At 41.9% G+C, this 20,759-nt stretch overlaps 3 protein-coding genes across 6 annotated transcripts; all 3 read left to right on the top strand.

Moving 5' to 3' along the window:
• Nucleotides 1-587: 587 nt before the first annotated feature.
• LOC146272910 (MICOS complex subunit Mic10-like) lies at nt 588-3,637 on the top strand. The gene is made up of 4 exons (XM_084704003.1): nt 588-722; nt 3,002-3,049; nt 3,151-3,260; nt 3,439-3,637. The coding sequence occupies exons 1-4, from the start codon at nt 662-664 to the stop codon at nt 3,445-3,447; spliced, it is 228 nt and encodes a 75-aa protein (XP_084560129.1). The 5' UTR covers nt 588-661; the 3' UTR covers nt 3,448-3,637.
• A 1,865-nt stretch (nt 3,638-5,502) lies between these two features.
• Nucleotides 5,503-9,254, top strand: nbl1 (NBL1, DAN family BMP antagonist). Of its 3 annotated transcripts, XM_084704057.1 has the most exons (5): nt 5,503-5,580; nt 5,736-5,865; nt 6,939-7,119; nt 7,510-7,621; nt 8,525-9,254. In XM_084704057.1, the coding sequence occupies exons 3-5, from the start codon at nt 6,947-6,949 to the stop codon at nt 8,801-8,803; spliced, it is 564 nt and encodes a 187-aa protein (XP_084560183.1). In that variant the 5' UTR covers nt 5,503-5,580; nt 5,736-5,865; nt 6,939-6,946; the 3' UTR covers nt 8,804-9,254. The 3 variants fall into 3 exon arrangements, with proteins under 3 accessions (XP_084560183.1, XP_084560182.1, XP_084560185.1); XM_084704056.1 differs by lacking the exon at nt 5,503-5,580 and having other exon boundaries at nt 5,587-5,865; XM_084704059.1 differs by lacking the exons at nt 5,503-5,580; nt 5,736-5,865 and adding an exon at nt 6,343-6,511.
• A 2,261-nt stretch (nt 9,255-11,515) lies between these two features.
• Nucleotides 11,516-16,447, top strand: tmem88bl (transmembrane protein 88b-like). 2 transcript variants are annotated; one of them, XM_084705540.1, is made up of 3 exons: nt 11,516-11,728; nt 13,341-13,635; nt 15,543-16,447. In XM_084705540.1, exons 2-3 carry the CDS (start codon nt 13,342-13,344, stop codon nt 15,768-15,770), a joined length of 522 nt encoding a protein of 173 aa, XP_084561666.1. In that variant the 5' UTR covers nt 11,516-11,728; nt 13,341; the 3' UTR covers nt 15,771-16,447. The 2 variants fall into 2 exon arrangements, with proteins under 2 accessions (XP_084561666.1, XP_084561667.1); XM_084705541.1 differs by having other exon boundaries at nt 11,521-11,648.
• Nucleotides 16,448-20,759: the final 4,312 nt, after the last annotated feature.

Genomic DNA, 20,759 nt, shown 5'->3' with positions numbered 1-20,759 from the left:
AAGGTTAGACTGGGCACTGAAATTCTTGGGACAAGACAACGCAAGCAACCTGGCATAACATATAAATACTAAGAGCATAGATTACATCTATGATAAAATATAATATAAATAAAATAATAATAAACCTCCTAAATATACAAAATAGTAGGCAAAATACATACAATATACTAGACCTTTAATACACATAATGACCTATACTAACCTTATAGACCTAACTAACCTAATATAGATTTAAATATTAAAGGATATATATATATATATATATATATATATATATATATATATAGAGAGAGAGAGAGAGAGAGAGAGAGAGAGAGAGAGAGAGAGAGAGAGAGAGAGAGAGAGAGAGAGAGGGTGATAACTGTCAATTGAGATGCGTATATCAAAGGAATGCAGGCACAATATTGATGTGGTGACCTTGATGTGGTGACCTCAGACCGTCTGAGACAAATGTCCGTGCGTGCAATGGGATTGAGACAGGAGAGTAGGAAACAGGTTTCAGTGTGCAGGGGAAACTACAGTGGTACTGCAATGAACAAGATGAACTGTAACTTTTCCTGCAGCACACTTCTGCCTTGTATGTTTTGCCTTTGTAAGCGATGTAGAAAATCACGTGACCCTTCTTCTCGCGAGTTGTGGTACTTGTGAGGTAGCAGAAAACATGGCGGATGAACACGGGCGGAAATGGGATCGTTGTCTGGCTGATAGCGCTGTGAAATTAGGTAAGTATTTAGTTTTTTTGTGTCGCTGTTCAGTGGTATATGACTTCGGCATGGGGTCTGGGGAGAATTTACATCTGGAGCGTGGTTCTTTGGTTATAGCACAGCCAAAACGGGTCACCTGTCAAAGCATGGCGGCCATTTACCGGTGAGGTCAAATAGCTTAAACCTTGACTTTCAAACATACCTACGCAGAGTACACATTTTTGGTAAACAACTTGTAATGCAAACTAAAACCTACGTTGAATCCGGACCTAGCAACGTCAAGTTGGTGCATATATCCAAGTTCTTAAGTCCGTGTGGCGCACCCTCATCTCATGCCCTTCACATCCCCATTCATTAGTATACTAGAGCCTATACTAGCAAAATCTTCCTAAATGTGTAAACAATCGTAGAAACATTAAGTGCTCTTACTACTATTACTACTTAGTACTAATATAGTTTCTAGGATTCGCGAATCGTTAAGAAATGTTGCAACGAAGGTATCAGTGAAAGCCACACGCAGTTCTGATGAGGGAAAGGCCTACCTACAACTGAACTACGGTAGATTTCAGATAGTGTCGTTTTTTCATCTTGTGCAAATCTGAGTAACAACTCATTAATTAATTTGTTGTGTGTAATCAGCGAAAAAACTGACACACACAGTGAATTGTGCTGCTGAAGCATGGCTTTGCTGTAGGCTATGTCATGTAAGGCCCTCTTGTGGTTTCAGAAGGGTCAGAAACTTTCACAGTCACACTAACCAACATTTAAATAATGACATTGGGATTACTTTGTTTGATGCTATGATGAGGTCCACCACAACACTACTCTCATCTGTCTGTCTGTCTTTCAGTGGGAATAGAGTCTACATTCACAATTTGCTAACATACATTACATTTCAGAAAAAGAACAAAAACAACATTTTCATAACCCATTCCATTGGTTTAATTGCTCTCGGCAAATGAAATTAAACGGTACAAGTTTTTGTACTGCACCCGTGTATTAAAGTCAGGTGCATATTAATCCATTCTTTCTGCATGACCCTGAACTAGAAGGTTATGAAATTACAATGCCCCAGCAGGGAGTTTTTTTTTTTTTTTTACAGCAGGACTGTTAAGCACAGCTAGACAGACCCAACAGATGAGAAGGAGGCTGGATCCACAGACAGTGAAGGAGGGGGAAGGAAGAGGGAAAGGTAGAATGAGAGCAGAGGGAGCCCAACAGTATGCTTGTATTTAGAAGTTAAATCTGCTACAGATCTGCTTTCATATTTGGCATACTCTCCTGTTATTCTGCGAGTAGGCTATCGCCTGGAAAGGGGGGAGGAGAGGGAGGAGGAGAGCTGGAAAGAAAGCGAGGGGAGTGGAACTGAGAAGACAAAAGTAGACTGCATACATTTGTACTTGGACTGGAATGAGGGAGCAAGAGAGAGAGAGAGAGGCAGGAGAGGAGAAGGAGAAGTTGTGTGTTGGCCGTAATAAAGATGTGGGATGTTTTTTTTGCTTATGTGGTCTTGTTTGACATTTGTAAGTTGTGTAATAGAGAGCACAGAGTCTGAGTACTCTGGCAGTGGCATATCGGTCATGCTGCATAGCTCTCTGAATCCAATTAAGAGGCAAAGGGGCCCAAATGGTTGGTTTTATGTGTTTCTGTGCTTTGCTGGCTGGCCCAACATTGGGTGGGGCGCGGCCTACAGAGAGGTGAAGCTAAGCACACAAACACATTCTTCCTCCAGCTCCCCCTCTGGCCGCACTGAGCGCCTGGATGTCTGTCTGGGTTTGTCTGGATACCTCTGTCTTGTCTCTGTTGCTATGTTTGTTTGCCCACATCTCTGACTCAGACATGGGCTTCACCATTCACCATGTCCTCAGTGTTTCCCAACCACATCTCTCTGGGGTGATCCATCTACCAACTCCCCCCCCGTTTATTTCTTATCAAAATGCTCTGAAGCGAGAAAGGAATTATGTTATTGTTCTAGCATGGGTCTTCTCATCTTAATATGCTCTCGAGATTATTTCTGGGACATTGTGTAGTCCTCTTTCTTTCTCACTCTCTCCACTCCTCCCTCCCTCCTACACTAATGAACGCAGTCTGGCTGACAGGTGCTGTTTACCAGCTAAAGGGTCAAACGTCATTCAGCTTTCTACATTCACCTTGTTAGAACAACTTTACTTCCTATTTCACTGTGTGTGTATCTGTCTGTCTGTCTGTCTGTCCAGGGATGGAAGAGTGTGTCTGTGGATAAGCTGACTTGGCTCACGCCGCTCCTCTTTGTCTGTTTTCCCTATGCCTCTATTTAGCAACCGGCCTTGGCGTGGGTATTGTTTTCTCAGTCCTTTTCTTCAAACGTGAGTATTGCATCATGTTCCATCTGCTACTTTTACTCCCAGTTAATTTAGTCAAATGTACCTCTGTCAAATGATTGGCCGCCTCTTTGTTCTGTTCCCAGGACGCACGTGGCCAGTGGCGTTTGGCTCAGGTGTGGGACTGGGCATGGGCTACTCCAACTGCCAGAATGACTTTAGGTCTCCTTACCTGCTGCACGGCCACATGGTAAAGGTCAGTGGACCATATAAGCACAGCATGTCACACAACACTGCAACTGTAAAACACAGCATGTCACACAACACTGCAACTGTAAAACACAGCATGTTGTCAGACTAACTTAACTTAGAAAAACAAGTTAAGGTCTGTTGATTATGAGTAATTATTTTTTTGTGTGTGTCTTTTCTTTTAGGACCAATAAAGGAAGAAGTGGAAGCTGATTTAGAAGTAACTTCTTTTGTTCGTTATAATTGTATATGTTTTCTTTATTGTTTCTTTTTCTTTGGATCCTCGCACTACATGGAGTTTACTTTGCTGCCCTATGTAATTACTGTGTCTCTCAACGGGCAGGCAGTGTCTATTTAATAAAGTTATGAAGAATTATACAAAAATGTTTTCTTTTTTCTTGTGTGTACAGTGTAAAATGAGTTGTGTGTATAAGAAAGAACATGCCTATTTCTGAAAGGGTTCTGGCACAGTATGCATGTTGAAATATGGAAAGGAAGAAGGAAAAAAAAGTTGTCTTGTGTGTTAATGAGTTGGGAGAGTTAAGCTCCTGCTGTTTTGGAATGGGAGCCAGGTTCAGCACCTGCAGCCCTTAAGGCTGGGGAGGGAAAAAAGTGGAGTGTTAAGAGAGACTGAAAGCATGGAGAACATTTGGGTGATGGAAGGGGATAGTGATATAGTTTGAAAAAGATTACTGAAAGGTAAGATTTACGCTTAAACACTTTCTTTGACCAGAAGAGTCTGTGCTGAAGGTGTATTTGAGCCCTACCAATCTGGACAACATCATACCGGTTTCTTTTTAGTCTCCTAACCTGCAATCAGATATGGAGGGTCCACATGCGTCTTGAAGGAGGGAGATGAACATGTCCATGGAGAGTTCTACATGCAAGGCGACTAAAGGAGTGATCTGTAAGAGTATCTGTATCAGCGTGTGTTTTTGTTGCAAACTCATTTGCTATACATATATATGTATGTGTGTGTGTGTGTTTGTCTTTGGAATGATTGTGAGTCTGTGATACATCACGTGTGTGTGTGTGTGTGTGTGTGTGTGTGTGTGTGTGTGTGTGTGTGTGTGTGTGTGTGTGTGTGTGTGTGTGTGTGTGTCCAGCCCCCTGGTGCAGCAGAATTTGTGGAATGCTCTGGAATGCCATTTCTGGACTGGAGCTCAGCCCTTATTACTAACAGGTGAGCACAGCACTGTGCACGTCTGAACACTCACACACGTCCGCATCAAGGAAAATACTCTCACACGTATGAACACTCACAGTATTACTGACATGTGTAGAAGACTGTTTCCAATCATACACAGTATCAAGCCTGCAAACAGACTTTAACACCGCTTTATTGGATTGTATTCCCGTTTCCATCATGCAAAACATTCCTTGTCAGTCAAACATAAACAAACTCATTCCTTCACACAAACAAAGGTAAACACAGACACACTGCCGCATATACACTGTACACTTCAAACCCCTTTTTATAAAGAGCTCACATTCTGCTATGCATTAGTCACAAAGTCAGGCATGTCAAGGTCTTCTCAAGGAATGGTTTGGATGTCTCACTACTTCCCTTGTCCATCAACGTGTTTGTTAGCAAGTGAAGCGCATAACACTGATAGGGGTGCTTATGGACACAATCCAAGCTGCACACCTGCATGGAGGGTGGGGGTGAGGGGGAATATAGAGGAGGAGTAGGAAAGGGCAGATTGAGAGTTATGGGACAAATGTTTACCTGTCTGTGCATGTCTGACAGATACTCTCCAGGCCATAACTATAATCACACTAATAACATTGCTGTTAATCAAAAAACACCATAAGTTGCCAAGGCTAGTCAGGCAGTGTCAGGATACATATGTGGTGGAGACAAGCGTGTGTAGGGACGTAAACTACCCTGGCCCACTGATAAAATCATTTGACACAAAAAAGGAAGTAGGCAAAAATCACTTAACATGGTCATACTAGTTATTCATTGATTTAAAAGGATATATGGCTCCTATTGGTGGAAAAATTGATTGGTTGTATCATGACCTGAAATGGAGAAGAGCTACCTCTCAGATACGGCAAGAATTGAAACCCACCAAACTCGTGTTTCTCCTCCGGTTTTCCTTCTTCCAACTGGCGCAGCGGGAATTCTGTCTGGTGGCTACCGCGCCCAAGGCATTCCCAAATTAAACGACCTCAACCCAGGCAAGAAACATTGTAGATGGATTTGCAGAGCTGCTGAATGCGCGCAGCGTTTTGTGTGGAGAATTAGTGGACACACTCAGACTTGAAACGACAGGAAGAGGACGAAGGGGAGGGACAGGCTTGATGGACTGGAGACAGATAGGGTTACTAATGCGCACTATATCCTATCCTTCACCAACGACCGTTTCTCTGACTGTCTTACATCGCATGATGTGATTATTGTATAGTTAACCTATGACAAGTGACTCCTGTTTCTTTTTGAGCGGTGTCATAGTTTTCATCTGTTGATTATCTACAGTAGTTCTACTTGCGCATCTCCCATCGTCTCTCCGGTCTCTTACGGAGGGAGAGTTGGGAGACACTGCGGCGGGCTAATAGAGGTCTCAACTGCATAGTGGTCGGTTGGCATAACGCTGACTCAACTAACGGTAAGTAGTTTATTTTAACGCAATACTGTTTATATATTGTGTTATGGCCAGACCATCAAACTTTTGGTTCATACTCCGTTTAGATTAGTTTCCAAACTTTTAGGAAAGGATATGACAATTTGACAAGATAATTGATCCCTGTAGGGTGCTAAGGAACTTCCCATGACGAATCTATGTTGACGGTGTGTCTTAGCATTCAAATGTATGTTTTAATTTCCCCGGAACTGTTGTATACCTCAGTTTGATTTTTTGATGACGCAGTAGCCAAGTTTGTAGTTTGCAAACATTTTATAACCCGTCCTACAGTCTATCTCCAATGGCTTCAGTGCATGGTAAAACCATTTAAAATGGCAATTCGTTTTAGAAAACTTTCATTCTCTCAACTGTTGCCTCAGGTCTCGGTTTCCATTGTTTTACAGACACGGGGCAGTTGGTCATTTTAGAGCCAAGGATATTGAATCCTTGCGGAATGTTATTTGCGCTTGGAGGACACTGCTAAACGTATTTTATTGTGACACAGTCAAGATCACATGGAAGTGATCTAGAGACTGGCTATGTATGGTGAACACTTTGTAAATGTGGCTACGTGGGTGACCAACTCGTTTTACTGGGAGCAAGAGAGGGCATTTTGTGAATTAGCAATGACGTGAGTGGTTCAAACATGTTTAAAAGAAACGAGAAAGACAAAGAGGGAGAGAGTTTTGTAGACGGGTTGATAGTTTATTAGAGTCAGGTGGTGGGCTATCAAAGCGGACATCCCTCTCTCCCTACCCCCTTCTCCATCTGGGACAGTATGAAACAAGCATATTGTTCCTCTCCAGTCGGCAAGGTTAGAGCCAATTTGGCCATGTGGGCATGCAGTTTACTACCGCCTTTACGTTCAAATGGGCGAGTATAAAGGCGGGATTCAGCGTAACAAAGTAGGATAGGCTTAACCTAATATGACATGTTGATTGTACACATTTAGATTTTGGGGAAATATTCCTGTTTTCACTTCATAAAATAAGATACAGTTTGTCAGTGGGCCTATGTCATTCGAGAATGACGCGCAGGGCATTTTTATGCTCCTTAAGGTGAAGTCATGTGGCAAAGAATTCTGATTTGCTGCGCACTGCTTGCGATGTATTCGGCGGCACCACCCGCGCACATCAACCGTTTGGCGCTGTTCCCTGACAAGAGCGCTTGGTGCGAGGCCAAGAACATCACACAGATAGTTGGGCACACGGGATGCCAGCCTCGCTCTATCCAAAACAGGTCAGTATGTAGAGCTCGCTTTTTTCTGTCTGTGTCTGTTTGTTAGACATGCATACTCTCACAATACAATACACAGAAAAACTAATTAGCCTTTAATTTACGTCACAAGGTGAATGTTAATTGGCATTTGTTAGACACCCAAACATGAGTGCAGTTTTACTGTGGGGCCTCCAGGGGCACATAGCAGCCACCGAGTGGTATAATGGTCTTCCACTTTCTCCCCTTTCCAATGTTTCTCCCACCTATCTCTGTATCCACTCTCCAATATATCTCCCCCTTCTCTCCCTGTCCGTCTGGGTCCTTTATCTCCACTTCCTATCCATTCTCTTTCATTCGTTCTCTTCCACTCCCCTTACCCCTTTATCTCTCTGACCTTGTCTCTCCTCTCAGGGCATGTCTGGGGCAGTGCTTCAGTTACAGCGTTCCCAACACCTTCCCCCAGTCCACTGAGTCTCTGGTTCACTGTGACTCCTGCATGCCAGCGCAGACACAGTGGGAGGTGGTAAGTTAGCTGACAGACATGTACATGTAGACAGACACACACACACACACACATACACACATAGCTAGAGTTTCATCTGTTTACTTCACACACTTTACCACAAACTGTCACTACTGAAACCACAGTGAAAAAAGTATACACATCCACTAATAGAACCACACTCAACCACACTCAACCACACTCAACCACAAACCACTTGCAACTATTTGAGACTTCAGGTATGAGTATGACTATTTATGGTTGTCCCCATTCTGTCTTTAGTTGCCTGTGTTTTGTAGTCAGGGATTCCAGAGACGTAGGACAACCACAGCTTTGTGTTGAGGTGTGTGTTGTTTGGAAAGCAGCCAGGTAGGATAGAAGATTGAAACTACAGGTAACGTGAACTCATACTGGAGTGGAAAACGCCTGGTGGATTGTTCCAGAGTATTGGGATATACAGGAATGCCAGGTTACCCAGGGATGATTATGTGATGAATTTTTATGGAACTTTTTATTTTAGTCTCAACAAACCTTTTCCATAAAGCAAAGAAGTGGGTGGATTTGTGGTTTTCAGGGTTTTCAGTTCTGCTGTGCACATGGATTTGACCATGTCTGTGTATTGTCAAAGGGAATCAGATACAGCTCATTGTTCGTTTGGCAGCTGTGTCAAATGTGATTACATTTCAGATCATTTGGGATGAATCCACAGGTCACAAGAACATTGTTGGAAGACTTAGGGATAGACTCTAGCTCTGGATTAGTTTTGACCTTGACCGAATAAGAGAGAGAGAGAGACAGTCGGTGCATACTGTTTACATCACAATGATTCTAGAGAATGGATGAAACATGTTGCGTGTACGTGCGTCCTCCTCCTGGGAGTACGTCTAACCCTTGACCTACGTGGTGTGTTCTGTGTGGCTGTAGGTGACCCTGGAGTGTCCAGGTAGCGAGGACACACCTCGAGTGGACAAGCTGGTGGAGCGGATCCTTCACTGCAGTTGCCAGTCCTGCACTAAGGAGGGCGGCCAGGAGGGGGCGCTGATGCAGCTGTACCCGTCAGAGGGCACGTTGGATGCCCCCACTCTGCCCGAGGGTCACCTCAGTGCTCACACACACACTCACTCCCAGTCAGACACGCACTCGCATCACACTCACACACACACAGAGCCTCACACGCTAACACACACATCTGATGGAGGATAGTCCTGATCCACTCCCCTGATCCACTCCCCTGATCCACTCCCCTGTCTCCATTCACCTTCCAGCCCCATCCCTCTACCACCTCCCTCCATTAGTCTCACAGCTCAGCATTACGTTATATCAACCCACCATTCTTGATATAACACTTAAAAGCACTATGAAATTAAGACTTCACGTATATACATCCACTAAATCTCCCTAATTCTCAAACTGTTTATTACATATATTGCACATGCATGTTCATGTTGCACTGTCTAGACTCTATAAGACAGCCACAGAACCCATAGGGTTCACATACTGTATCAACCCACCAGCTTGTATACACAATTTGTCATTAATCTTATGACATGCATTCAAAAAATTGTACACCCATGACACAATCATTTTTTTATGCTGTAGTATCTATCCTTATTTTTTTATCTGCTTTGACATACAATAAATTCTAGAGCTAAAATGCTTGTTGTCTTGATTTGAATGTAGTATGGTAGGCCTGTATACCAGTTGTGGACATATTTTAACAAAATACTGTACCTTTGAATGGTTTTCTACTGTTGTTGTCTTATTTGTTACATTGTATCGACTCGGCTCTGTGTGTGGATGTATAGCAGGGATAAGGTTTTAGAAATGTGCCATTGGCCAGCCTAGGTCAACTGCCATTGGGTATAAAAACAGGCATTAGGTAGACTCTGCTGGTCCCAGCTGGTGAAAATGTGTACTGCAATTGATTTGCTTAAGTAGATGGACAAGTATTTACTTTATTAAGTTCAACAACTTAACACTTGATGCCACAATGTTTAGCAGGATCAACAGACTGTTTCAGAATTATGACTTTGTATTCCTGAAATAAGTTGTTACAACCTTCTATACCTAGGGAGGAGGAAAGTGATACCTGAATATAAGGAAGGGAAGACAACACAATTATACAGACAGGGAGAAAAACAAAATATATAAGCATGTGTCCACAGCATAAGTATTAAAACCTAATAATAATAATTATATAATATATAATTATGCATACATAGTAATATGTGATCAGGAGATACAATGTTTACCTCTCATCAGTAAGTAAGTCCGTAAGTCATCTGAACCATCTTGCTGTAGATAACCACTGTTTTTACATCTTGTATTCTGTTTGTGATCTTTTTCATAGCTCTTCATTGCCCACTATTGTCACCATGGACACGGGTGATTTGAGACAGAAGATCATGCACAGAACTACTTTAAAGCAGCACAAATGCAGCTCATTAAAATCCCTACTTACCACACACGTGTACACACACACACACAATAAGAATCCCTATCATTATCACATCTTCTAATTTGTAAAACATTTTTCCGTACCAAAAGATTAAAGGTTAAAAACCATTTTATTTGATTGTAACAAAGTACTCCTGACCTACAAAACCACTTAGGAAAGACTTTTGTGTCGAATTGTCATGGCAACCTCAGACTTGAACACTGTAACTAGATGGGAGACGAATAGAGTTGAAGCTAAAAGCCTGGCTAAGCTGGGTCAGAGACAGAGAAAAAAGGGAGACTGACTGTCGATTCATGTGACTGGCACCCCACAATGCCCTTTGGAGAGATCAGTAGACATCAACACATAGAACAAGCAGACACAGTAGGGTTACTGCTTTAGGGAGAAGGGAGGCCACGGGCACTGATATGAATGTGTGTATGTGCATGCCTGCCAGTGAGGGAGTTAGCTTGAGCTGTCAACATTTGATTCAATAACAAGGAATAGAGACAAAGGTGGCTATGTTGGAGATGACTTAAAAAACAGAAGATATCAGCACAAGTCAATGATTGTATAGGAGACTCCACAGAGCAGTTACACACAGCAAATTGACATTTCTACCAATCTTATCTTGCTTCAGTTCTTTCTAAATCTTCCTAAATCTCAAATTGTAATTATAATTTCCAACAAGCATGGGGTATTAACTTTTCATTTCTTAAGCCCAGGATGTAACATTTTAGGTATTAAAATCCCATCCTGTTTCATGCCTTGCTCATCCCCCCACCACTCCCCCCCCCCCCTCTGCTTTATCTTGAGTCCATCTCTTCTCCTTCACTTGTCTTCTAGTCCTCTCTCCTTCCCTATCTTCAAGGTGATTAAATTGAGCTTAAGTGAAAAGGGAAAAGTTGCTGTCTATCTTTTTGGTGAAACAAACAACAAATCGATCAACCCCTTATCTCAGAGTGGTCATTGGTGAGACAGAGAGAGATGCATGGGCAGAGCAATCTTGTAAGCATGCTGCGAAGGGGGGGAAGAGAAAAGGAGATCAAATAGCAGTCTAAAATGGATTGTCCACCACAACCTGTTTTCTGTGTGGACCAATTTGCCAATGGGAAACAGGAAGTGATGAAGTCAATGCTGAGCTGCTTCTTGGTCCTGTAGCACATTTTCTGAGGTTCATCACTTATTAATTAAATCACCTGTTTCAATCATTATTTGTCAAAGGGAGAGGAAATGTATCATGTTTGGGGTTGGAAGGATACGCTGGTAAAACGAGGCTAAACATCTAATCGATTGAAGAGAGGTGGCAATAGTCATTAAAACATGTGCATGCAAATCCAGTCATTGCTATTCGCTCTCTCAAACTGCAAGCGTGTCAAATCACTATTCTAGGACAGGACAGTACAAGCGATGTGTGTGCATTGCAAACTAGATTATCTCAAAGCACGCGGTGAAAATCAGGGGCGCGCACTCATACAAACGCACAGTCTAAACACTCAGCATGCGCGCACCGCTATGATACAGTAGCGAAGGTACATGGGCAAGGCAATGGTCGTTCCTGTTTCGCTACCATAAACGTGGGATTTGAGGGATTGGTTCTGGCATCATCAGGTAGAGTTCCAGAGGTCAACAATTTTGAGAGACGAGAGAAAGTGGGTAGACTACACTTTTAACCGTCGAGGGAATTTAAGGTAAAATTCATGATAAATTAATTGGCTGTTCGTCCAAATTAAAAAGATAGTATTTAAAGTAAAAACGAAAATGCATGCAGTTGTGTTGCAAATTAAAAAATGTGCATAAATGTGTTAGCAAAATAAAATAAATCGTTTAGCATTAGGTCTAAATAGATATTAGCCTACCAATAATTGCAGTATCTGTTAATTATTATTAGTGGTTTAAAACTATTTTTATGGTAATTAACATCATTCCGGACTGGACCTGCGTTTGTGCATGGTGGTCCGCACCAGATCGGTAAAAGGTGTCTGATTGAATTGGGAATGACAGATCAATCAGGGTCTTGGCAGTGGCAGTCAGACTAGATCAATGTTATCGATTCAAAAAGCAAGAACGAGGAGCGGGGAAAGGGTAGGGGGTGTGCCCCCCACTTGCCCGGTCAGGTGGGGGTACAAACAAGACCGGACGGCCCTTCGGATGTATTTACTCAAAATGTGCCTCAAGAGATATAGTTTAAATGGCTTTTGAATTTATAAAATGTATAATTTATCCCATTGTATCATTTGTCCCTTTATTCCTTTATTTCCTATCTCTTTTTGCCTGCTTCCCCTTTCTACAGCCAATTGACACACATTCATTCGACCCTGAATTCATCCATAATTTAAGATAGCAAAACAAGGAAATGTTTCCTCATATGCGTGAGTTGGCTGCAACTGAAGCAGCAGAGACTTGAATGGAGGAGGAAGAAGACAGGAGAGGGGACACATCAGATGCAGGATTGAACTGTTTTAAAAAGCAAGGAGGTTAAAAAAAAATCTGGATTTCTTTTTTTTTCTTAATTTATTTTATTTCATTCTTCTTCAGCTTTTGTGCTTCAGTCTGTCTGTTTAATGTAGGATCAGGCCCAAGCCAGATCAGGCCGATAGTATAGATTCAACTTTATTAATCCAGAAGAACATTTTACCAGAGCATGGTCCAAGTAGAAATGAAAAACAAAGAATGTAAACTGCACTGTAAATAGTCAAAGTGCTTAATCTGTCAGTATAGTCTTCCCTTCATCTTTTTCTCCTTCCTCCAACAATGTCTCTCTGTTGGGAAAATTGAAGATGTAACACATTTATCCTGTATAAGAATGATTCCGTGTTAAGCATTCCTTGTGTGTAGAGAGAGGCCTACCCCCAAATCTGAACTTTGGGGAACACGAGGCATATGTAAACAAGGTGACCTGGGCTGACCACTCTCTCTTACTGGAGAGGCCATAAAAGATGTCTGGCCTTATCTGTGTTGGGTGAATCATGTGGTCAAGCTTACAGTGGTCAAAAGGCACACACACACACTCAAACACGCACGCACACACGCCTGCGCCAGGTCTATGCAAGGAGCCAATGAAGAAGAGCAATGGAACATTTGCATGCCTTTGTCTTAACCACTGACTGTAAAGAGCGGCTCTGCTTAAATATCTAGCTAGCACAACATGCTAGCGGACAAACTTTGTATTGCGTTCAGACTTTGTCTCCTTGCTGGCAAGATTTAAACTATTGTACTTTCTTTGAATCCAACGACTCTCTCTCTCTCTTCTCTCACCCTTCCGGCCATCTCTCCTCCTACTTTTTCTTCTCTCTCTGCCAGGATGTGTGGAGTCGACGTGGACCTGGATGAAGGAGGGTCGAGTGAGGAGGAGAAGGAGGAGGAGCTCTGGGTGGGGGAGGGTGTGCGGATGTTGACTCCTCCCATGGCCCACAGCGAGGGCAGTGCATGGGGCAGCCGTCGAGGGAGGTGTGGATGCTTGGCCTTCGGGACAGGGCTGGTTCTGTGGAATGTGGGCATTGGGCTGATGTGTGTCCTGCTCCTACTGGCTGTGTTCACCCTGGTCCTGCTGCCTGCGTCTCTGCTCCTCTACGCTGGCTTCTTATGTCACTCACGGGTGAGCTAAGTACAACTCCTATCCTCACTATGCTCCTCTCATCTGATAAGCTGTAAAATAAAGTCTAATTCACACTATACAGTTTATAGACCATTTATCATTTCCCTCATTTGAGGGATGCTATTTGATTCTTCATGGGACTTTACTTGAAATGTTTTTGAAAATATGCCTGCAAAAATTCTCTGAACTAGCCTAAGTTTTAAAAGTGGGGTTATTGGTTTTAGTTTTCCATTGACTCCTGGAACTCACTGTACAAGAGCTATAGTCATGGCCAAAAGTGATGGCAGTGACATACATTTTCTGTCTGCAAAGTTTGCTGCCTCAGTTGTTGTGGTGTTGATTCACATTGTTTCTGTTTGTGCAGTGACCAGATGCATTTTAATACACAAAACCTCACGTTTCACAGTTTTTAGGCCCTGACATAAAATATTTAGCTAACATTAAGTCAGATAATCAGCACATGGGAAAGTGTGAACGAGTTCTAGTCAGGTAATTGTTATTGGATTATTAAGAGCAGATTGATTGGGGGGGGACTCTTTGCAAGTATTGAATGTTTTTGCCAATTAAAGCCTTTAAAACTTATGAAATGCATATTATTGTTTTCCAGTATGCCATAGAAACATGTGAAAAATATATATACAAATACAAAACCAGCACACTCTGCAAAACACAAAATGTGTCACGACCAATACTTTTGGCAGGACTGTGTGTAGACATACACCGTACACTGACACCTGAAGGAAATAGATATCCAGATTTTTTGACCCTGAGGAGGAAACTGAATGATGACCCTTAAATGTTGAATTAATGTATTTATGCGTATCTACTATTCAACAATCAAATATATAATGTAAATAATACATGGCCACTAGGCTTGCCTAATGTAGGTGTATTTGACTAATCTTTCCACCCATTCATAGAAGTACTCTAGACAAGGATTAGATGTAACAGTCCATCACAATTTATATTCTGGGGAGGTCTTCTTCCAGTCCCCCACTGAGACCAGATTGATGAAACAGACTGCTGACACATTAATAAATGCTATAATGAAGCTGAACCATCTCCTGAGATCTACAGCTGTTGTCCTTGGCTGGCTTGACATCACAAATAACCTTTAGACAGGCCACTGCACTGTATTTCCTCACCTCTTTCCCATCTGGTTGGTATGCTGCCAGGGGCCTTGAGTGTGTTTGTCAGTAATGTAGTACAGTGAAATGTGACTCAGTTGCTTCTTTTTGAATGTTGCCGTTTGCCATTTTTGTAGCTGAATATTGGTGTGCTAACTCTTAGCTAACGTTCTTAGCCATATACTTGACCACTAATATTTCTCTGCATCAGTAGAAACAATATGAATGTGAGTGGAAAGTGTAGGTATGATACAAATTTGCCACCATCTATTGTGTTTGTCTGTATTGTATATTTAGGGTTAATTCTACTTATTGCCCTTTATTTAAAGAGTAAATGATCAGTTTAGTTAATCATTTTAAAGGACAAGAAGAGAGCCCTTTCATTTCAATCCTACTATCTTCCCTGGGCCTCTCAGGTGACTGACAGCTAAGAGGTTTTATTGACAGCTGTGGGCTGTCTCTTATTTGAACTGTGAAGGGATGCTGGGGAAAAGTCTGTCATACCCCACTACCCACATGGATCCTATTTAGTACTACTACCACCACACACACACACTAACATACACACACACACACACACACACACACAAAACTTACTTCCATCCACCTGTTTAGAAAAGATAAAGCCTGCCCAGTTGTTTCAATCTACCATAAACAATTCATTTACATGCTGTGTAACATTGCAATATGAGTGTCACCATCCATAGAGTCTCTCTGTCTGGAATGATATCTCTGTGTGGTACTATGTTGCATAACAACTCTCTCCCTCTATAATAACAGGTTCTAGACTCCAAATTGCCTATCTGCCATTATCTTGATGATAACAGCTGCTCTGCCCTCATCATTCTGGGCTTTGTGATGATGTCACCGCTGGTGGTCGTGGCGGCGGCCATTTTCTGTGGCTTGCTTCGGAGGCTGCGGCTCCTGCTGCTGTTTCAACCAATCACACGGGCCTGGTACCGTGGGAGAATCCTGGACTGGGCAGGCAATGTCCGTGCCTGGGTCTGATCAAAAAGCGCTTTCAAAAAGAGGATAATATGAGGAAGTGAACTGTCAGCAGGAGAGGGGCTGGTTTGTTTGAAGCCTTACTGCTTTTGCATCTGAGAAGATCTGGATTGTCTTCTGATTGGCTAGTTAGAATTGTGCCATTAGAGCATAGGGTGCAGGCTCAGGGTTTGATTTGAGATCTGGCAAAGATGTATTTAAATGTACAAAATGTGATCCAAACAAGTGTTTTAAAAGGCTAAGAGCCTAAGATGTCTGTAGCCTTAGAAGGACAACTTGACAAATGCTTTACAGCTTTAAAGGAAGTGTCAGTAAAAGATTGGTTGAGCATACAAGCTTATACTGTCTGTGGTTTTGTATGTATCTATTATCTGTAATGTTAATGGATATTGTTGTGTATCTTAAGTAGCATGTAGAAACATTAGTTAATGTATAATATTTCATTCTGAAATGCAAGGGTAAAGAAGGCATTGTCAAATACAAATATTTGTATTTGCAGATTGAGGTCTTTTAGTAGTTTCCCACAAACTCTCAGTGAACAAGAAAATGTTAGAGACTTGCTGTCTTTGTAGTCGCTTATCTCATATCCTGTGTTAGAGGGACAAAAAGAATTAGCAGCACTTTAGTTTGTCATTTTTATTTTGTGTCCACTACACTACCTGGTGTGTGCGTATAATTTCTTGATCAAATAAATCCATATGCACAAACAAATGACTCATGATTACTTCATCTACTTCATCTATATTGCGTTTCTGCGCTAAATCTCTGTAATGACAAACCTAACACTAATTAATCACATTACAAGGCTTGCATGAATGCATGGCTGTTGATTTTCTTTAATTGAGGCCATGGAAGAGGAAATTGATGTTGAAATGCCAGGACTGTGATTTGGCCATTACTATGGCTGATTCACTTCTCAAATGACTCATTTGACAGATTGTAGAGGTTAATTGGGGTGACTTTTAGGTGTCAGCTTGGGCTTAGAGACAGTTTAAAAACAAGTAATTTAAATGCTATTATATCACTTAGATGTCATTATGTGTGGAGTATTATTTAGTGGTGCTTTGATAATGTTACTGATGTTTGTTATTTATAATAGAGATCACGTTCTACTTATTATGGTTCACTTTCACTTTCAATTAACTGAGGACCAATGTAGGACAATATTTAAAGAAGTTTTTGAAATTAGTTCTAAACTGGCTGACTTGGTAACTCAACAGATAAAACAGTAAAGCAGTCTTGCATTAAAATATTTAATTAACAGCTTAGCAAACATGACTGCCTTCTTTTGTATAAATCCAATTCCATGAGTTTACACACAGAATACATATTATAATTTGAATTAATTTTTAATGTCTTCTCTACCCTCAGATGCCACTCTGATTGGTCACCATGACGACTGGGAGTCATTGGGTATTTGCCATGGCAACAAAACGACATAAATGAGGGAGAAAGACATTAGCCGTCATGATAATGATTTTGTGAAACTGAAATTATGTATGGACCTTGTGTGTGTGAGTGTGATCTGATCCTTATTCAGGATGAAGCAATAACACCATACACTGTGGAATAGTGGACATTTAAGGGATTTAACAGGATTTCTTCATAATGAAAAGTGAGGTTGGAGTGAGAAAGGTTTGCAATTATTAAATTATAAACGTATCACCATGTAGCATTAACTTACCCTGGCCCCATGTCCAGTTCGAACATTTACAGGGAGTGAGAGCAAGGGAGAGAGAAAGAGAGAGGAAGGGAGAGAAAGAGGGTAGAATAACATACACATTTGCTGTATGCATTGGTCTTTGATGTGGGCAGGCCACACCATAAGAGTTTAATTGTATGCGTGTGTGTGTGTGTGTGTGTGTGTGTGTAATTCTGCTATGTTATTCCACATCTGTCTGGGGCATAGAGAGCAGCAGAGATTCTGAATAATGGAGCTGTCTGCTTCCACTGCTTACTGCATAAAACCCAGACTAGAAACAGTTCCTTCCTGCAAAGACCAGCACCTCCACACTCGCATGACCCTGGCCACATCTCACAGAAGCATACAGGACACAAACATGCTGTATCCCTCTGTGTGATACAGACAATACATCAGAACATAGCATGGTAACATCAGTGTGCTTGTACACAAGGCACCCTGGGTGTGTGGGTGTACAGTTCATTTTACACATCGAGGAGAGGGTGTATGAGCTCAGCGTGTCCGCAATTATTTGTGGTTTCACCTCCTGCCTGAGTCTTTTCACCTCATCTCTCCTCTGTGCCTCTCCCTCTTCCTCTTGTTCTCTCGCTCCCTCTCCAACTCCACTTCACTCTCTTCTCCTCTCAGTTTCCCAATTACTTCACAGCCTCATCGCAACACACATGGATGACATCTCTGTCAGCCCCCTCCTCACCTCCTCAGAGGTAAGCTCATTTAGCTAGGCACCTTCATCTTACTTTTCTCCCTGAGGCTCTGATTCTACATGGGGGATTGTGCAATTCCATCATCCTGTTTGCACAGCTTCAAGGATACGAAACATTCCATGCCCCGCCCCCTTTCAAACAGGTGTGTTTCTGAGCGTGTATATGTATGTTTGAGAGCTGGTATGCATTATAAAGTAAATCCAGCTGCCCCCCCCCCTCCCCCCTTTACAAAGGTTTATGCATGAACATAAGTGTGTTTGTATGTGTGTGTGTTTTTGTGTGTCTACCTGTTGAAACATCATTCTTCTACAGTGGCACTGCCTTCCCTGGAATAGCTGACATGAAGTTTCTCAAGGGAATAACTAGTAGCTCTTTACACTGATGCATTTGCATGAAAATGAAAAATCCCAAATTGCTCAGTGTCATGTGGCCAAGTTCCTGGTGCTTGGGGCTTGGAACATGGAGGGATAATTACCTCAGTTAATCAGATGGGCGGTGAGGCATTCTGACAACACACTGTCAAAGAAGCAGACATCTCCTTGACGATGATGAAGCTTTTTAATTGGCCCAATTAATTTAAGTTGGTCTCATGAGCTTTGCTCAAACCCACTCCAATAATGCTTTTCACCCCTGTTGCCAAGGATGGGTGCAGACCTGTAGGGCAGAAGGAGCTCCTTGGGGAGGGACAACATCGTAATTTAAAGTTAAATGTAGCAAATGGGTCATAGCAGGGTCTCAGCATAGATGGGAAGTAACAAAGTACAAATACTTTGTTAATGTACTTAAGTATAAGGCCTCGGTATTTCACGTCACTATTTTTCTAAAAAACGTTTTACTTTTACTCCTTAAATTATTTACTCAAATATCGGTACTTTCTACTTCTTACATTGTCAACCAAGGCTAGTTACCTTAGTTTTAATCTGTTTTTTCACACACACAACGAGAGGAGGGAGGAGGAGAGGGGAAAACAGAGAAGCCTAAAACAAAAGGTTAACGAAAGGTTAAAGAAAGAAATATTTCAAAAAAGGTTTTGAAAAAAAGTTTTAAAAGGTTGAAACATTAATTTAGTGCACTGTGTGTCTACAGTGTCTTTTTGTAGCACCATTCTCTCTTTGTCTCTCTCTCTCTTTCTCTCTCTCTCTGTCTCTCTCTCTCTGTCTCTCTCTCTCTATCCCTTCTTCTTGCTACCCCTCTTTCTACCTTTCCCTCTTTCTATCGCTCTCTCCTTCCTCTTCACTGCACTCTCTTAGGCTCTCAAGTGAAAATGAGTCTGCCCTGGGGGCCGTGTACATAATGCTCTCTCACTCCATTTTCCACTCCCGACTATGCTCTCAGCTGCCAATCTCCAATATTCTGCTGCAGAAAATTACTGTTATGGCAGTATTTGCCATCTTTATCTCCTAGCCCCACCTTCTCTTATCACCTACCTATCTCTCTCCCCTCAACAATGGGAAAATAATCTTTGCCTTTCACCCTGTCTCTGTCCCACTCCCCAAGCAAAAGAAACATCTATGTCCTCTTGTTCACAGTCATCCAGCATCCTGTCTCTCCTTCTAACCTCTACCCGTTATATCTTCTCTCCCTCTCTCGGCTGGGGTTTGTATCCTGCTGTAAGCTTTTTCTTTCTCTGCTGCCCACAGAGTATTGCTTATTCCTTTTCTGATGCCTGCCAATCTTTCAGCCACTTTCCTTTATTTCCAGACCCCAAATTAACCTGTCCTCACAATGACATTACCCCCCCCGTGTCCACCACATTCACTCTCTCATTACCCCCACTGGAGAGAAAAAATGCTGTCACACAGTTCAACATTGTGTAATCCCTCTCTGTCTTTCTCTCTCCCTTTCTCCTGCTGTTCCTTTCATTACTTCTATTCTATTTTCTTCTTAATACTCACTCTTTTTTTACCAAACATTTTTGTCAAAGTCTCTTTTCCTTTTGCACAATGTTATTTATTTTATGTATTTTTCTTTTTTCAATCTTGCTCCAAGTGATGTTTGTAACTGCGTGTGGTCTTGAGATGGCCATTTGATAAGTGCTCAGTCTTTTTTGCCAAGTAAGTGTTACTAATACTCTAGCAGGTGACACACTGCAGTTGTCAAATTAGGTTTGAACTAGATTTCATAGTGGTACACGGAAGGTCTTATATAGAGAGGATTATATATCTATATTATTGACTCTGTCTGAGAGTTAGATAGTGACACTGGCTTGTAAAGTTTTATTGAAGAACTCACTCGAACCACAACCATGGACTTGAGGTATTTACTAATACATTACTAGTTGTAATCCAATGAAATAAGTCCACCATATCCCTGGACTGTGATGTGGTACTCACTGTTAAAGCTACATGATGAGGCCAGGGCAGGTGTAACCTGAGGCTCAGCCTTGGAGCTGTCACTGTTGAAGAGCCCTGTAACTGAAGATGTTTCCAGGCTGTGAATGCTAGTAAGACATGAAAATCAGAAACCAACAACAATGTCTAGAGGAATCTTTAGAAGAAATGTGATCCTGTTTCTGGTAGCAGTGGATATGGTTATTTCATAGTCAGTTAACTTTTGTTGACTCAAAAGTCCCACATTATTTGAATG

The sequence above is a fragment of the Hypomesus nipponensis genome, chromosome 9, assembly GCF_054491055.1.
Source record: "Hypomesus nipponensis isolate SF chromosome 9, ASM5449105v1, whole genome shotgun sequence".
Classification (NCBI taxonomy): Eukaryota; Metazoa; Chordata; class Actinopteri; order Osmeriformes; family Osmeridae; genus Hypomesus; species Hypomesus nipponensis.
Note: the sequence above shows the minus strand (reverse complement) of the source record. Positions and strands in the feature narration are given on the sequence as shown.

What these genes read in the sequence shown, in the direction of transcription:
- LOC146272910 (XM_084704003.1), top strand. Translation starts at nt 662, where the DNA reads ATGGCGGATGAACACGGGCGGAAATGGGATCGTTGTCTGGCTGATAGC. An exon ending in TGATAGCGCTGTGAAATTAG is followed by an intron (nt 723 to 3,001) that starts GTAAGTATTTAG and finishes GCCTCTATTTAG; the next exon opens with CAACCGGCCTTGGCGTGGGT. An exon ending in CTCAGTCCTTTTCTTCAAAC is followed by an intron (nt 3,050 to 3,150) that starts GTGAGTATTGCA and finishes TTCTGTTCCCAG; the next exon opens with GACGCACGTGGCCAGTGGCG.
- nbl1 (XM_084704057.1), top strand. Translation starts at nt 6,947, where the DNA reads ATGTGGCAAAGAATTCTGATTTGCTGCGCACTGCTTGCGATGTATTCG. An exon ending in CCTCGCTCTATCCAAAACAG is followed by an intron (nt 7,120 to 7,509) that starts GTCAGTATGTAG and finishes CTCTCCTCTCAG; the next exon opens with GGCATGTCTGGGGCAGTGCT. An exon ending in CGCAGACACAGTGGGAGGTG is followed by an intron (nt 7,622 to 8,524) that starts GTAAGTTAGCTG and finishes GTGTGGCTGTAG; the next exon opens with GTGACCCTGGAGTGTCCAGG.
- tmem88bl (XM_084705540.1), top strand. Translation starts at nt 13,342, where the DNA reads ATGTGTGGAGTCGACGTGGACCTGGATGAAGGAGGGTCGAGTGAGGAG. An exon ending in GCTTCTTATGTCACTCACGG is followed by an intron (nt 13,636 to 15,542) that starts GTGAGCTAAGTA and finishes CTATAATAACAG; the next exon opens with GTTCTAGACTCCAAATTGCC.